General features: G+C 36.6%; 3 protein-coding genes across 3 annotated transcripts; all 3 read right to left on the reverse strand.

The window, feature by feature from the left end:
• Positions 1-413: 413 nt before the first annotated feature.
• On the reverse strand, positions 414-4,558 carry LOC113495455. The gene is made up of 9 exons (XM_026874180.1): positions 4,136-4,558; positions 3,804-3,916; positions 3,407-3,558; positions 3,042-3,124; positions 2,685-2,902; positions 2,205-2,372; positions 1,730-1,921; positions 1,211-1,383; positions 414-1,134 (listed from the first exon to the last, which is right to left on the reverse strand). The coding sequence occupies exons 1-9, from the start codon at positions 4,179-4,181 to the stop codon at positions 1,053-1,055; spliced, it is 1,227 nt and encodes a 408-aa protein (XP_026729981.1). The 5' UTR covers positions 4,182-4,558; the 3' UTR covers positions 414-1,052.
• A 374-nt stretch (positions 4,559-4,932) lies between these two features.
• LOC113495100 lies at positions 4,933-9,423 on the reverse strand. Its single transcript, XM_026873695.1, has 9 exons — positions 9,051-9,423; positions 8,674-8,825; positions 8,420-8,502; positions 7,841-8,058; positions 7,102-7,266; positions 6,431-6,583; positions 5,836-6,008; positions 5,511-5,588; positions 4,933-5,365 (listed from the first exon to the last, which is right to left on the reverse strand). Exons 1-9 carry the CDS (start codon positions 9,402-9,404, stop codon positions 4,933-4,935), a joined length of 1,809 nt encoding a protein of 602 aa, XP_026729496.1. The 5' UTR covers positions 9,405-9,423.
• Positions 9,424-9,472: 49 nt separating this feature from the next.
• Positions 9,473-15,377, reverse strand: LOC113495421. The gene is made up of 10 exons (XM_026874131.1): positions 15,108-15,377; positions 14,555-14,706; positions 14,037-14,116; positions 13,447-13,664; positions 12,686-12,703; positions 12,244-12,420; positions 11,397-11,564; positions 11,089-11,261; positions 10,581-10,661; positions 9,473-10,298 (listed from the first exon to the last, which is right to left on the reverse strand). The coding sequence occupies exons 1-10, from the start codon at positions 15,108-15,110 to the stop codon at positions 10,175-10,177; spliced, it is 1,194 nt and encodes a 397-aa protein (XP_026729932.1). The 5' UTR covers positions 15,111-15,377; the 3' UTR covers positions 9,473-10,174.
• Between the last annotated feature and the right edge of the window lie 2,352 nt (positions 15,378-17,729).

Below are 17,729 nucleotides of genomic sequence, written 5' to 3' on the forward strand. Positions count from 1 at the left end.
TTTTGTTCAAATTCTTAATGAGATAGGAAATTAAAGATTTGGTCAATCTCCAACAAGTCACGCTGCATGGGAGCCAATTATGCGTTATCCGTAAAATACATAACCTAACAAAGAAATCTAATTATTCCAAGTTAATTAAACGAGTCTCGTACATGTTTTTTCTGAATAAATATTTCTCCGTTAAGTTCTGTTATTTATTTATTGACTGTCGTTTTTTTTATGATCTTATTTTATAGAGCTATTGATTCATTTATTTGACGTCATTTTGTGTGTTTATCTTTCAGATCAATATTAATTTAGAGCATCACAAAATACTATATTTCCAATCGTTGCTACGCATAATTCAAACCACCCACTTTATGATTTCGTATTTACACTTCAAGTGTGTGGCTCATTTCATTCATAGGCACGGGTGTTAGTAGAATTAATCAAAATTCAGACCAAGACGGACATTAAGAAAACAAAAGATTATGTCAAATTTATTTTTATTTATCACCATAAACTTTAATTAACCTGTTGTAACCTTTGTTTCATTCGCTATTATTGGTGCAACTGTCGTCTCGTTACGGGTTCTTAGGATGAAGCCACTTTCTGCGAAAACCTTGTCTCCTATCCGTACTGGTGGAGGTACGGGCGGTAGGTCGTGAGCTCTTACTATCGGCACACCACCGACAACCGGTGCCGCCAATGCCGCTGTCGCCTCAGCTTCTAATTCAGCTTCCTCCTCTGCGGCAGCGGCTGCTTCTAATTCAGCTTTCTTTGCTGGATCTAATTCGCTTTTTGCTGGTCTGAAATAATACCAAATTTAAACATCTATTACCTGGATTACAAATGGATTTTTGATTTTAAATCCTATTATTGATGGAATTTAGAGATGCTTCAGTAAGGGTCTCTGAAAAAGCGCAAAGTTATACTCTGAATCTTAGGCCAGAAAAAGGAATGATACCAGAAAGCCTATTGAAAAATGTTTTTGGTTAAAATATCGTTTAGAAAAATAAATGTAATGTAATGTTCTAAAATTAAATAAGGCAAAGGCAAATAATATTAAGTAACTACCCATCAGGATGATTCTTCCACGACAATACTTGTTCCACATGAGTTACGCCAGATCTGAACTGCCGTCGGCATTTAGGTCTGAGAAATAAAGAAGCGAATTAAAAACTTATTTCGGCTTTATCTTCAAAACCATTAAGCTCAAATTTCTACTTACTCAACATCTTTATAAATGGAGCAAGAAATGAACTGCCTGTTCTTGTAGACGCTTGTGTACAAGAAGGGTCCGTAGCATTTGTTGGTTCTCTCCTTGACTAGACAAGCAGATATAATGCCTACGACAATTGAATTTACACCAGAACCGTACACTAAGGGGCCTCCGTGATCATTCTGGAAAAATTAAACAGAGATTGTTAGAAAAAATACTGAGCCCAACCTCATGAAAGTATTATGGCACCAAATGATAATGATTTCGCTTTAAATATAAAAGGAATCAATAAAATCTGTTTACCCAGTACGAAATGCTGAAGTAACAAACAAAAAAAACCCAAAAACAAAGAACCTCCTCCTATTTGAAGTCGTTTGAAAATGGTTCAAAGCACGCAACTATACTTTATTATACATCTTTTGTACATGATAAAGATGATAATTTTTGACATTCGTTGTTTATTGACGGTGAGGTTCAATTAAACGATCCACTAATCTAAATCTTAATATACAAAAAAATATAACCTACCTCACAAAATCCTCCGTCAGTCATAGAAATATATCTTCTGCTAACTCCAATTGAGTTGTTATATGTTTCATTGTGGTAAGCTGAATGCATCACTAGATTGGTTGGAATCCTTTCTGTCTTCATAACGTGTATGCCTCTTCTCATATCGTCTTCATCTGAATAATTTATATCTTGACAGTCAACGTATTTTTCCTGTAAAACATCACCTTATGGAAACGGAAGAAAGTCTTTTCGTACATTTTTTTAGTTAAGTGGTCATAGGCAAATGTGCAGTCTACATTTAAATTAAAATATCTATAAATTTTTTGACTCTCAAGTTAAAAAAAAAATCTGGGATTTTTGAGCCCATTGGGAATCCTTAAAGGTCGGTCCATAAAGTTATTTTCTTTGTTAAGGGACTCGATATTCTTAATTCCTATGTTATGCTTATCTAAGTACGTAAGATATACGTAAGTAAGATAATTCGCATACACACATTACAGATTTCCGACATTGTTTGTCCGATGTCCTTGGTGCAGATCATGTAGTTATCAATGATGTTGTGGTACCGTGATCCCCAGCGCCGCTTGCACCTGTTTTTGGGAGTGATCTCCACGTGAGCTTCCAATAAGTTTTGTTGATTGTCTTTTCTCCTATTTACCCACTAGAATAAATGAATAAATACACACACATAAGGTTTTACCATTTTAGTGGGACCTCGTTTTTAATGATTAATTTCCTAGGCATAAACTAAAGTGTGACAAATTAACCTAGTCTACCATTAAAATAGGTGTTGTGTCGTTACTTGTACAGGGGAATTATGAGACTTTTAAACACGAGAAAAAAAATGGATGGAATTAAAATGGTCAATTTCGACAGCACAACATTTATATACAAAACCTGTCTCTCGATCAGTAGGATAAGCGGTATTTTTCCCCATTTAAATCCCATCCAAATAAGCAAAAGCAAAACTTACATCGTTATACCTCGACGTCGTTCCCCAACCAGCAATAGAGACGATTGTTCCAGGGTTTTCTAGCGTCTGACTCTGGTTGTTATAACAGACGGGCTTGGGAATAAAGTCGCAGCCTCTTATCCTTCTGGTGAAGTCGAAACCGTCTTCAATCTTGACAACGGCGATATCATTGTTCATCCACCTAATATTGTCGTTTTCATGTCCATCAAATACGTAATCTAAAATGCAAATATAGATAAATACTTGTAAACCTTGATCCTGCTTAAAAGCTATCTGCTTCAAAGGCTAGTTGTTGTGCTTAAAACACCAATTTTGGTAACACACCAACAGGCCCAATTTGTTTTTGCACGCACTTACTTTTAGGTACGCACTTCCATATAGCTTTTTTTGCACCATTTTTGATACAGGGATTGTTATATCTGTCATCATCGTCTCCATATCTGAAAACAAATCACTGTACAATCAATAGACAGATTGGTTCCTGAGCATGAAAGTAATGAATTCTTAGATTTCGTATCTTTATTTCTGGAGTTCTAATCTCTAGCTTGGTTAAATCATCATTACACGTAGAAGATTTGACATCTATATGACCAGGTACTTTGACTTGGGTCGGCTATTTTTCTATTAAACTACATCCAACGGTAGCCAGAATATATTGATGATTATGGAGTGTAGTGTCATTCAGTCCAGTCTCATCAGTCCAAAGATTATTCATGACTTACTTATACGTCCCAGACACAACATAAAAGTGTTCAGCGTCTTCAATACAAGCAGCAGAAGTCAATATATACTCCTCATGAATGATCACTCCTCCACATAACCAAGTGCGGTAGTTCCCTTGCTTTTGATTGCTCCGAGGTAGTTTGAGATATACCTAGGAATAAAACACTTTTATGGAAATCATACTTCTTGGTGTATTCATCAGAAACAAGCCTCACTGGCTAGGGCTGGTCAAGGACAAAAAGAGACGGAAAGAGGGTTAATTTGCTTTGTACGGGAACATAAACGAATAACCGGATAACAGTGCCAGTGTTGTAAATATTTACGCAAGTAGCAGGTGGTTACAGACTTATAGTATTTGTAATTTTGAATCACACTGATCAGTTGGAACTCTCTTACCATATACGGCCGGCTGTCTGTTACTTCCTCTCCATTAATAATCCTTCGTGTTTCGTTTAATATTGTACTAACAACTGGTGGTATATGTGTGGCAACTTCTATAGCTCGAACATCTGAAAACAGAACAATTATAAACAAAAACACTTTTCATCATCTTGATCGAAGCTTGTTCCGAAGGTCGTTGATGACGTCACCGAAAATTAATTAGCTGCACATTGCTTCATTAGAAATCAAACTTTAAATGTAATGTTTAAGTACACGATTGATGCCATCTATGTATCCTTCAACGCGGAAAGAATCTTTCTACTACAAATATTAGAAAAAAACGTTACCTATGGAAAATAACACTAAAAGAAATATATTTAATATACACTTCATTGTGGAAAGAAGCAATCAAAACGATCGCCTACATTGAAATTATAAAAAATCTATTAAAAAGCCAATTTCACGGTACTCCGGAAGAATTTTAATTCGAAACGTTATTCCATGAAGTTATATCCGCGAGTTGGTAGTTACGGCCTTATGGTATTTGCTTGAACTGAACACGACAGACCAGGAGCCCATATACTTGTTTGTGGCTTTAGTTTCAAACTAAAAGAGAGGCCGAAATCTATTTTCAAGATTTTAAGTAAACTTGGTATTCTAAAAATTAATTATGTTGATTGGGGAGAAAGTCATCAAATGTTTTAGTACGGCAATATTTACGTTTGTTATCGATATAATGTCAAATTCTTAGGTTTTAATACTTGATGAATGAAAGCATACATTGCGTTTACCCCAATTGTTAAGAATGGGAAAGGGACAGAATTTCTTTTACGGAAAATCTTATCGTCAATCTACTATAGTGGAAAGATTCACTCATTTAGAACTAACAGTTAATAAAAGCCATTTATGACTGCGTTGTACCTATAAATTGAAGATCGTATATAGGTGAACGCAGAAATCATGAATTTAGTCTAAGCGATGTCTTATCTGCTACACCAGACTATTCCATGAACTTTAGGAGGCTCAAGCCGAAGTGCAATACTAACTACCTTAGCAGCTGCCACACAACAGCAATTTTTTGTAAATTTTTGAACTAGGTCAGAGATAAATACGTGAATATCATCAAAACATTTATTATCACAATTCAATGGGCGGTGCTATTTAGATTGTTTGACTTTGTTGTTTCATCGAATGATCTGACGACTATACCACTGTGTTGTTGTGCGTTATCGGATTTGTATCTTGAATGAGATGATACGTTGAGTAATAGAGTTTGATTGACGCCAAACTGACGCCTTTTATATTCTTCTTCTTGTTCTTGAACTGGCTCCAGCCGTCGTGGTTGCGGTTTCTGCGGTTGGTGCAATTTTGCTTGCCGTGGTAGCTGTGGCTGATGTGGTTGGTGTAATTGCTCTGGTTGGTATGATAGCTCTGATTGCTGCGGTTGTTGCGGTTGTTGCGGTTGTTGCGGCTGTTGGGGTTGCTGTGATTGTTGTGGTTGCTGTGGTTCCGGTTGTTCCTGCTTCTCCTGTGGTTGTTGACTTTCCTTTTCATTTGTTACTTCGTTCTTAGCCGGGCTGCAATGAAGGTGCTTGATAAGAAATTTTATTTGACGATCGAAAAATAGGTTTTAGAATTGCTAGTAAATGTTTGTCATATAAATTTATTTTTAATTGATCTTGTTGCCTTTGGGGTAAAATATGACTTGAAAAAATGCATTACCCGTCCGGATGATCAGCCCAACTCATTACTGTTTCCGTGTGCGTTATACTTGACCTGAATAATTTGTCGCAGGAAGACCTGTTGAAGAAAAATACTATATCTACGTCTGATAAATTATCTATAAATCGCTTATATGAATCCTACTTAAAACCTTTACGTCCTATCTGTCATGGAGGATTTGTCAATCAATACCTGACCCTTCGTGATAGATTTGCGGGTAAAGCCATTTTGATCTCCATGGGCTTATGAATCTTCTTTATTTACCTTTTTCTCCACTTCATATTTTTCACAACACGCTTTTGTTTGTGACGGTTTTGATACTTACTTTGCCTCTTTATAAATAGCACAGTTAATGAGGACCCTGTTCTTATAGACGCTCGTGTACAGGAAGGGCCCATAGCACTTGTTGGTATTCTCTTTCACGAGGCAGGCAGAAATAATTCCAATGACCATGGAGTTTGCTCCCTCGCCGTATACGAGTGGCCCGCCGTGGTCGTTCTGAAAATAGTATCAAGGGACGTTGGAGATAGTTATAATTCTATTTGATTAATATTCATTATGCTATGTTTGGAATCTAGATGTAAGACAGTACGATGGCTAAGTTGAAATCTGTCTTATTATCAGATTATTTTTGCTATTGAAAACAGCCTCGAAAAAGAAAATTATATGGCAGACGACTCGATCCCCTGGTTGGAAATCCTCGTAGTGAGTGACAGCATTATACACCACTTTAATATTACATATGAAAAGCCAGGCCTGAAGGCCTTATATTAGAACATAAAACTTTGAATGTATTGGAATTCGAATTCTTTTCAACAAGTGTCGTGACTTTGTCTTTTCGTTCAATTGGAGCAATTCGTCAATATCTCGTTCCAACAACGCATTTCAAAAATAAAATAACCATTAAAGAGCTAGAATACCTCACAGAAACCTCCACTACCGATGGTGCCTTGTCTCCTGCTGGAATCATTATGGTATGCGGAATGAAGGACTAGCTGACTTGGATTAAGGACTCTTCTCCGGTCTTCTTCAGACCCTGAATACTGGACATCTGTGCAGTCAACGTACTTCTCCTGTAGATGATCATGTGATTGGCGTTACAAAATTCGTTTTATATCTAGTATCGGATGATATCTAAACAGCCCTAGTCTATATTCTTTCCTGATTGTCCTTTTCCCAAGCTTTGGTAACATCAACTTCTAGTATAACTAGTTTTAGCTGAACATCACATTTTGGATCATGGAGGAATGTGTGGCACTTGTGATCACCGGCTTGAAAGAGCTTTCTGAATTCTGAATCAAACAGTGACCTCAATATTGTAACAAATCGTCACCTATCTTAATCATTGTTTTTTTAATATATCAAAAACCATTCAAAAAGGTATTTAAACCTTGTGTCGTCACAAATATTGCATTCTCATGCGCAAAGACACAAAGACTAGGCACAAGCATTCGTAGATCGCACAAAAGCTTGTACTACTCAGTGACCGATACCGGGACACGTCGCTCTCAGTGGGTTTGGCGTGGCAACCTCAACCCTCGGATACACGCGCAGTAGAAAATTGGAAGAAAAAATTAATTTGTTTACTAACCGCACAGATTTCAGTAAGATCGGGAACAATATCTTTGGTACATATCATGTAGTTGTCTATAATATTGTGGTACCGACGGCCCCATCGCTTTTTGCAGTGATTTTTCGATATAATTTGTACAGACGTCTCCAGTAGATTTTGTTTTGAACTGTCTGGATTCGTCCACTGGAAAATATGGAATATTATCTTTATTACATATATTATATTACATTTATTTATTGGTAAGGTATACTAATTATTAGAAATGTTGGCTTTGCATTTTTATAATAACTATCGTGAAACTGATTCATTATTAAATGATGTAACGGTTTACTCACGCGTATCTATCGGGGGTGCCCGACTAGTTTCGGACCCAACCGGAGTCCTTAATCATGAGCAGACGCGGCGGGATCGCGAGTCGAACTCGTTCGCGTTCGATCGCGTTCATCGTGATCATTTAATAGTTGGCTTTGCATGACTGGCTTTTTGAAAAAAAATGGTTTTATCTCGAGATCGGTCATCATCCTTTCCAACTATGTGGGGGTCTGCTTCCAGTCCGTCTAGTTCCAGACTGACAAGGATGAGCTAATAACAGCCGAGACCTACAATTTAATGTGCCTTCCGAAACACAGGGGTAACCGTTACAACGTACGTGGTTAACTATCCTCTGACCGACTGAATCAAGCGTGGCTTAACCTGTGATCGATCCTCCGTCACCATGTCATCGTCGATAAAATACCTATATTCTAATGTTACTCACATCATTATATCTATCTGTACTGCCCCATCCTGCGATACTGGCGGCGTTATCAGGTTCTTCCAACTTACTACTCTGGTTATTGTAGCAAATAGGCCGGGGAACGAAGTCACAGCCTCTCACGCGCCGGGTGAAGTCAAACTCGTCCTCAACCTTAACGATGGCGATGTCGTTATTCATCCACCGAATGTTATCGTTTTCGTGGCCATCGAATACGTAATCTGTGAAATAGATGATGTAGAATATAAGATTAGGTTTGCTACAAGTGAGGAGGTGGAAACTGGATTAGTGGGAGGAATTTTCTAATTTCTAAACATTGGAGACACTTATCATAGTGCTACTTGCGACATAAATGACGGACGGTTACGAAAAAAAACAACATCTCTATGATAACAGGCCGTGCTACGTGGGCTAGTGGAATACACATTAAATTATTCTCTGGAAAACAAAAGAAAATATGTTTAACCATAGTGTTTTTGACCTTCAGTAAAATCAGGTCTCTGATTTTTTCTATATTCATCGAACTACATCACTAAACTTAATTTTGATGACATTAGTATAAATAAACTTTACAGTACTTACTTCGAGGTATACATTTCCAAATTGCCTTTTTTGCTCCATTTTTGATACAGGGATTAGTAAACCGATCGTCAGCTTCATCGTGCCTATGGATAATGGACGTGTATATGTCAAGTTCAAGAATTTCCAAAAGCTTATATCGAGTGGTTTGGGGAAACATATTTTATGTTTTGAAGTGGTATTGGTTTTGGGTGCAATTACTTCGAAAAGAAAGATTAAATTTAGAATTCTTGATGCAATACGATAAATGTGTCAACCTGTATGTCCCCGAAACGATGTAGAAATGTTTAGCGTCTTCGATGCAGGCAGCAGATGTTAGAACGTACTCTTCATGGATGATCACACCACCGCAGAGCCACCGGCGATAGTCTTTATATTTTGGATTATTTGATGGTAGCTTTAAGTAAACCTGTTCAATAAAATCAGCTTCAAATTATCAAACTAAAATAACAGACTTTTCACAAAAGGAATTTACAAATACACTAGAGTCAAACTTATCCTCCAGAAAGAAAATATTCGAATGATTCTATGTAGGCCAATGTGGAAATAACAAAAAATCTAGTTATTGGATTGAAATAATGACACTGTGCCTTCTAGTAGACGCAGGGTAACCAAATTGAGACCTATTACTTACCATATAAGGCCTATTATTTAATGCTTCAGTTCCCACAACAATTCTCCGTGAGTTATTAAGGATATCTCTTACTCCAGATATATTGGTTTTCTTTAATACGTCTTGTACTTTTCTTGGTATTGTAGTAGCTACGTCTATGTCACCTAAAAATATCAATGATATTAAACTGTTGTTGAATTCATTTGGAATGTAGACTGTATCTTCTATGTCAATAACAACACTTGCATCTAAGTGTAAGTGATGAAGAATGCTAAGAATATGTTTATTACAAAAATGGAATATTGCATCTTTGATATTTTGATTGACTTTCATGCTATCTCGCACGGCGAAAGTCATGAAACTCATCATAAGCATACTATATTTAATGTCAATGTCCTAAATCCTGCAGCTAATAGTAAACTGTCAAGAGATTAGCTGTTTTTTTATTAAATGACAAATACAGTGACTTACCTAAAGCATAACAAATTAAGCTTATGATGCAAAAAACACTCCTAGAATAAAATGTTAACATTGTGATTTATTTGCTATAAAGAGCTAGGTAACTAGAAAATACTAGTTAAATTAAAATTCTTGGTCTAACAATTTCACGGCTTCTTTGATTCGTTGATTGTTTACATTTTAATTTTGATACTTCCTGTGGCGTCGTTACTCTGACGGCATGATACGAATAAGTTGTTAGTCTTTGTGAACATTGCCCAGAATTTGATCATTTCAATCATTTTGGGATTCATTTATTACGTATGCTTTTTATGCTTCCTTGCTTCCATTAATTGAATTTTTAAGTTCTGAAAATTAATTGGTAGGATCAATTTTTTAACTATGCTTTTCTGGTGTTCAGCTTTCACTTCATGAATATTTTACTTTGTCACTTTTGTTTTCTTTCTCTATTGCGAAAATTGCATATAAATCAGCATTGAAAGAATCTACATATTTTCATCCAAATATTACATGCGCGACAATAAATTTAAGTCATGAGAAAAGAACCGTAATTTTTAACTTTTACATATTTTCTTTTCGATAACTCCCATTTATTATTGGTGTTTTGTGTAGTTTAGGGCAAAATAAAACAATAGCTTTGTGCAAACTGTTTATTTAGTATTATAAGTTAAAAAGTAGTTTGTCACTTAGCTATCAGTTTTTGGCGCCTCCACTGGCTTTTCAGTTGTCTTCTTAGTGGGAGAATAGCCGGTTAGCCTGAAGTGGTCGAAGCTACGTACTTGGTGGATCGCGGGATGATCCCCTTTGGATCTGAAAAGAAATATTCAGTTAAATTCATTTAAAAAGCCCTTTTCTTGGTAAGACGGGGGTATCTTCATGGACAACCTCTTGGGGAGAGGAAATGGGTAGTGTCAATCTTACTGACTAAATCTGAACCGCCGTGCTGTGATTTTGTGTTTCCGTGGGATCATTTGTGTTGGGCGGGACCGCGCGCCATTGCTATTTAAAATAATGTAGAGATTTACGCAGGGTATGATTCCTAATAGATTTTGGGTTTTGCGCGCTTTAATATGATATTGTAAATAGACTTACCCATCAATATGGTTATTCCAATCAAAAGTAGTCTCGGTAACTGGAGTTTTCGATGATCTTAATAGTTTTCGACATGTTGGTCTATAAGAAACAGTCATTATAGTCGCTATACAGGGTAAGTGTTCAACATTATCATTTGTAGACAACGCCGAAGGTATTATTTACAAGAAAAAAATGAAGAAGAGACAATATAATATCGACAAATCTTTTAAGAAAAGTATATAAATCTTGGCCTTGCAAATAATTTTGTCGTACGGTATGTAGCATTGTCATTTGCATTTGAATTTTGGAGCATTTCTAGCAAATATAAATTTCAAGTAATATCTCCACAAATCAAATATGTAGTTCAAAAAAATCCCCCATGTACTATGATTATTAAATAGTAAATACGCTTTAAACGAGACTAATGTAATAAAGGAACGTGCAGCGAAATCCCTCAGGATGGAAGGCGAAAATGCCTATGGGCAGCTACGTCACAGTCAGCTTTATATAACAATGTTGCACAAACCCAATGTCTTTATCAATAGCACAACTGATGAGGTTCCTGTATCGATAGACGCTGGTGTAAAGAAAAGGCCCATAGCACTTCCTCTCGACATCCTTGGTCAGGCAGGCGGACATGACACCCACGACCATGGAGGTTTTGCCTTGACCAATGATTAATGGTCCGCCATGATCATTCTGAGAAAGATTTACTTAATACGTATCAAGGAACCCACTCGTTAAGCAAGCAGTAATTATTGCATTTGGGGAAAAGTGAGGCCGCTATTTCTGAGTTTTGTTATAGCATAAAATGTTTGTAGAAATATAACGTACCTCGCAAAACCCGCCGGAAAGGACCTTGGTCCTTCTAAATGTTTCGTGGTCAGCAGTGTGAACATAAAGCGAGTTCGGATTTACCATCATTCTCCTTTCCGGTTGGTCTTCTTCATCAGATTTTTCATCATCAGTGTATAGCAACTCCTTGCAGTTTACTTCACGTTCCTGTTCAATTAGATGGCTAGTTTTGAAACAGCATTTTTTTCAGTTATTATGGTAAAATTACTTGGTAAAAGGGAAGATTAACTAACTCATCATCAGTTTAGCATTTTCCTAACACTGGGGTCGGCTTCTAGTCTAACCCTATGCAGCTAACACCCGAGTTACACAAGGAGCGATTACCTTTCTGACCTCTCCAATGCCGTAACCTGGGCAACACGATACCCTTAGTCAGACTAGTTGTAGGACTTTATAGCTTCTGACTACCACTAACTCTCAAAGTTTACTTCAGCAGTGGAAGCGGGACAACACCACCCTACGTAGAATGTCATCTCTCTTCCACAACAGCTTCTATCTCACTTTAGGGAGTGTCAAAGATGTAAGTTGTTTTTTTTATTGTCATACTTATTATATTACCTTACATAACTAAATGCGTCAGCAATAAGTTTAAGTATTAGTCGTTACTTTTATTCAGTATTATTAAGCTACATTGATTATTTTAAACTATGCTCCGCGGACTACCTGCACAAATGTTTATCTTTCAGAATCTAATTCCATCGAAAGGTTGTCTGTAAAAGATCGCTCTTAGCACCATGTAACTATTTATTTGTATCAAATCCTGTGGTGTGCAGTAAATAATATCCTATTATATTCTGTTCTATTTTATTCTAAGAATCCAACTTACAGAGCAGACGACGCTCATAGCTTCGGCATCAGTCTCGTCTTTCGAGCAAATCATGTGCTCGTCGATAACGAAGTGGTAGCGAGGCTCCCAGCGTTTCTTACAGTTGGCCTTGGAGATCAGAACCACGTCTGTTTCCATTAACGCTGGTGAGTTTTCACTAGCTCGCAACGACTGCACCTATGACAAATGTACAATCACAACAAAAGTAATCACTTCAAACCAAAAATTAAATCAAATATCAATCTTGTTTTTTTAATAAAGCCTTTACGTTATTATTTAACAACGGTTCTACGTAGATCTCGCGACCAAGCCGCCGCTTTAGCTCATGAATAAGGCTCCGGTTAGGTCAGAAACTAGTTGGGTTATCCCGATAACGAGAGTTTGGTTTAGATTTTATTATTAGGAAGAAATAATTACCGTTGGTTTATCGTTTTTAACTTACCTGTCCAATGAGGGTGCCCTGTAAATTAAATAAATGTGTTAAATAAATTATTTTCATAAAACCACTTTTTGTTACGTATATCCTCATGTTCACAGCTTTTCTAGTGCACGTAAATGAAGTTATTAATTAAATTAATTATTGATTCGCCTGATAAGTCGGTTTTAAATGTACCCGTACTTGGTCGATTACCCTCCAAATAAACAAACTAGTTCTACTGCTCAGTCTAGATTGGTTACGGAAAATAAATAACGTTTTTATGTTCCCTTATTTTCTCCTTTATTTTAAAACGTCGCGGGCGGTAACTATTTCTAATAAAGGGGTATCGTGAATGTTGTCGGGCGAGACTGGAGTGAGACATAGAAGAAAATAGTATATAATTATCGAGGTAAGTAATGTCTTTCTTATTTTGGAAGACAGGCCTACATTGGTGCAATTACAGTGGGATATAAGAACCCAGACGATGCGAGGTTTACCATGCAAGTCGTAATACATCGCGCAGCCTCACAGTTCGGGTATCCAACGTGATATATGATCCCCAGCCATGTATTACAACCTGCACGATATGTCTTCTAAGGGACCCTTATTTATTTTATTTATTTATTCTCTCGAAACATAAGAATATCTTTGCAGGTTATACCCAATGCGATATTGTAGCATACATAAAATTCTTAAAAATAAGTTATTAAAGCCGTAACAAATCCTATGAGCAGCAACTTTTGTAAATTCACCCAAAGAGCAATTATTGGAGGGTAATTACTTACGTCTGAAAAGAACTCTCTGCTGCCCCAACCGGCGACGGAACCAACTCCCCCAGCCTTCTCGAAATCGGCGGACCTGTTATTGAAGTCGACCTTCTTGGGAATGAAGTCGCACCCCCGGACCCTGCGCTCGAAGTTGAAGTTGTCCTCCACCTTGACCACCGCTATGTCTCCGACCATCCAGCGAATATTGTCGAAATCCTCGCCGTCAAAGTAGTAGGCTTTAACAAGGATGTTTATTGTTAAAGAAACGAAAAAGCGGACTGCGAAAATTAGAGGTAGGTACCATAAATATCGATATTTTCGGTTAGTTTTTTGTTGGTTTTCATTTGATACCCCGAAGCAAATTAGATGGAACGCAAGGAAAAAAAGACATCAAAAAATCACCTGACTTTTTTACCCTTTTCTGAAATTTGTATATAGACTGTACTAATATCTTAACGATCGAAGAGATTCATCTAATCTAAATATGTCCAGCCGTTTGGGCTGGACAACTTGCCTAAGAAATATACATACATGCACTCTCACCTACATACATTTGAAAACATAAAATGTCTAAAAATCGTTCATAATTGGATGTGAATTGTCCTTACCTTTCGGCACACACTTCCAAATTGCCTTCTTCGCTCCATTATTAATACATTCATTTGATTTATCTTGCGCTGCTACCCATCTGAAGATAAAACGCAACGCATAGTTAACACTTCCATTCAAAGTTGAAACTAACGTAGGATATCGATTTTGATCATCCTGTTTTTAAGCCTAAATATAAAAAGGTGGAACTTATATTGTTCAAATAGATTTTTTGTTTCAAAATGAAATCTGTTGCTGTTTGATGAAATTAGTCGTTTTTCTTTTTGTGATGATAGATGTCATGTAATAGTATAGAATATACCTATACATATATAGGTATTTTGTAAAGCAAAAGTTCAAATATGTCTTGTTTTCAACTCCTCCCGCAGATTTTCATCAAGGAATTTAATGCATGTCCTAAGCAAGAAAAAAAAACCGCGACACGTCGCGCACAATGAGCTAGGTCCTTATTGCATGACCTAAGCAAGATGTCACAATGAGTTTGGTGTGGTTACCTTGAAATTGTAGCAATACTTACTTATGAGTACCGGAGACGACGTAAAATCGTTTAGCATCTTCAATACAAGCGGCAGAAGTGAGTATGTATCGCTCATGGATGATCACACCGCCGCACAACCAGTTCGTTTCCGATATCTTTGGGTCTGCTGACTGAGCTGCTCTCAAATATACCTGGAATTAGGCTCATGTTATACGACAAGTCGAAATGATAAAACCGTATGCGCGCGACGTGTCGGACGTTCGGTCCCCATGTAGGACAAGGATTTGTGTCCACGAATGCTTGTTCTGAGTCTCTCTGTGCATGTGATTTGTATGAAAAATGTGGAAAACCCCCCGCGACATTAGGATTAAATTCCTTAAGCGGGAATCGATTTTTTAAATAAAAACAAATAAAAATTATTGTTTTGGCAATATGCTTAGGGGAATACGAGTAAAGACAAATTTAATCTAATGTCCATTAATTCATAGGCCATTGTAAACAGCAGCATTGGGACCCTGGGCTTGTGACCTTGAACTCAGTGTGTAAGCAGGACTTTTATTTATGAGATGAAAGTTCTTTATTGTTTGCTTACCATATAAGGCCTGGTATCACCCACTTCGCGACCTCTTAATACTCTTCTTGTTGGAAAAAAGGTCTTATTATTCAACACAACAGTTTCGGTAGTTGTTCCAATAGGATCTAGAAAGGAGGTTGCATACTAATTAATAATAGTACGCATAAATAACTAGCTAAAAACTCTAAGCACGCAGTCTTGTTTTAATTCTCTATATCCTATAGGTACCAGAATTATACTGACCAGACCAAAAAACCAAAAATATGGTACTCGATCAAATTTCAATTTGGATATTATGTAATTTTAAGAGTAAAATACGTAAGAAGTTTGTTACCATGTACTAGTCTAACCAAGGGGTATCGTATTGCCCAGGGAACTGGGTTGAGGAGGTCAGATAGGCAGTCGCTCCTTGTAAAACACTGGTACTTAGCTGAATCCGGTTAGACTAGAAGCCGAACCAAACATAGTTGGGAAAAGGCTAGGCCGATGATGATGCGTCACATGTTAGTTACGTAAATAAATATTTAGGTGTTGATATTCTGTAGGTACTGGCCCCCCATTTTTTTTAAGATAGGGGTATCCTTTGGGGTGTCAAATCTTATTGACTAAACCTGAACCACCACGCCACGTCGCCCACGTTCCATTGAAACGTGGCGTTCAATACCTTGCAATTCATCACCAACTTCTCTAAAAACTAATTAACAATTACGAGAGAACATGATAAAACTTACTTGCATCAACTGTAAACATATACAAATATAATGGAATCAAAAAATACATCGTAATGGTCAGAAAAAACGCGACTTTATTTAATCAACATTTTTTCATTGATTTTTAATTTATTTTTCGTCCAACAATGTAGGAATAAAGTGCGAAGCAATAACATGCTTGAGTGGCATTATGTATTGGTTTTACATAAAAATAAGTGTTCAAATGTTGGATTTCATTATACTGTAGTTTAGCAAGTCAGGAGAAGCGGTGTTTTATCTTACACCTTGCCTATTTGATTAGGTCTAAGTATATATTTACACCAGGGGAGCAAATTCAGGTTGTAATTATTTAGTTATTATATATTAAGGATCTGAATTTATGTAGTTTAATATACGCGTATGCCACCTAGTGGATTTAGACGCTAAACAGAACAGTTGAGTTATGATAATAAGTAAATGTGCTTACAATTTAATTTTCTATTTTAGCACAGTTAAGAAAATTGTATTATTTCGGCAAATGTGTATTAATAAAACTCCTGTATTCTGATTAAAATAATCATTTATGTAATTTATATACCAAACCATATATTTTAGTTCAACTAGTGGATACTAGATGGCGCTGTTGAACACAAGTTTAAATGCGATTCTATTCCTGGATAGATGTCGTTAGTGATGAGAGCAAAGCAAGAGCAAAGAACATGAATACATCATTTATTTTGTTAGGATTTTTTGTTAACCTGGTGATACTTATTAATCTAAGAAATAATACTTACAAAGCGACATTATTTTATAGAGGTCTAATGGCACATTTCTTAACCAGGAAGCATTTCTTACCATACCCAGTCAGAGCTCGCTGTGGCTAACAGCAAATTGACCATGTTTCGAACTGGCAATTGACGATTGATACTATAATAATATTAAAAAAAAAACATTCTAACCTAGCGAAAAAAAATACTTATCATAAAATAAAATTGCTAACACCCCGGAATGAATAGAGTATTTTCTTTCGGGAATAATTGGTTCATACAAATATTTTCATTATTTACAAAGAACCCATGTAATGCACAAATCAAATAAAGTCTACATCAAACATTAATCATAAAAATACGAGTCCCATACTAAGTACTTTAATCCTTGTATCGCAGGGGTTTCACAAACATTCAAGTCAGTATCGTGTTACCGAAAAACGAAAACCCATGTCAATACAACACTAATGTGGTTTAAAATACCACGTAATTATTCATATGTCATCATAGGTACTAATTATTACAGACCGCTTACGGTAAAGACGCTTATTATAATGTATTTATAATTCACAAGAGGTCTAACAAGCTTGAGAAGAGCGGAATCTATGTAAAACGTGAAAACAACGGTTATTGCTTCGAATCCTTTTTGATTTTTGTGGACCTAAATAATGTTACATGACATTAGACTGAAAAACGTATAGAAAACTGTTAATGTGCGGATATGACTCTCAGTTTAGACAAGTGTTGTGACTCTGGCTTGTCAGTGCAAAACGTTGGAAGAATTCTCCAGCTAAGGGCTCGGAGAAATGATATTTGTCTCCAGACCTTCAATATGTTTTTCAACCTTCATTACAATGGTTTCCCCGCATTAATAAGAATGATTGCCCCAGTTTTATTCTGCAGTCGACAATTATTTTCAAAAATTCAAACATGGTTAAGAGTTGTACTGATGAACTGCGCGGAGATAGAGTCTTTCCATTTGTTCGGGCTCCAGATCCCTCACAACCATATTTTCTAGATTATTTTCCCATTCCTGTGTAGCATGGTCGGACTAGTTAACAACTTGGTGTAGATAGTGGAGATTGGACAGACGTTGCATTTTTTTTGTTTTTTGATGTCCTCGCAGGTTGTTAAGAGAATCCTTTACTGGTGTCGCCAGCAGCAAATTTTAGAAGCATATTGAG

Source organism: Trichoplusia ni, chromosome 6, assembly GCF_003590095.1.
Source record: "Trichoplusia ni isolate ovarian cell line Hi5 chromosome 6, tn1, whole genome shotgun sequence".
Classification (NCBI taxonomy): Eukaryota; Metazoa; Arthropoda; class Insecta; order Lepidoptera; family Noctuidae; genus Trichoplusia; species Trichoplusia ni.

Bases quoted from the DNA above. Each gene is read 5' to 3' on its own strand.
- LOC113495455 (XM_026874180.1), bottom strand. From the start codon at position 4,181: ATGAAGTGTATATTAAATATATTTCTTTTAGTGTTATTTTCCATAG. The intron at 3,559-3,803 runs GTAAGAGAGTTC...TTTTATTCCTAG, and splicing joins CAGACAGCCGGCCGTATATG to GTATATCTCAAACTACCTCG. The intron at 1,135-1,210 runs GTAAGTAGAAAT...TTTATTTCTCAG, and splicing joins TCCATTTATAAAGATGTTGA to ACCTAAATGCCGACGGCAGT.
- LOC113495100 (XM_026873695.1), bottom strand. From the start codon at position 9,404: ATGCTTATGATGAGTTTCATGACTTTCGCCGTGCGAGATAGCATGAAA. The intron at 8,826-9,050 runs GTAAGTAATAGG...TTTATTGAACAG, and splicing joins TAAATAATAGGCCTTATATG to GTTTACTTAAAGCTACCATC. The intron at 6,009-6,430 runs GTATTCTAGCTC...TACTATTTTCAG, and splicing joins GTAGTGGAGGTTTCTGTGAG to AACGACCACGGCGGGCCACT.
- LOC113495421 (XM_026874131.1), bottom strand. The intron at 11,565-12,243 runs GTAAGTTGGATT...CTAATTGAACAG, and splicing joins CTATGAGCGTCGTCTGCTCT to GAACGTGAAGTAAACTGCAA. The intron at 10,662-11,088 runs GTTTGTGCAACA...TGTTTCTTATAG, and splicing joins GCTATTGATAAAGACATTGG to ACCAACATGTCGAAAACTAT.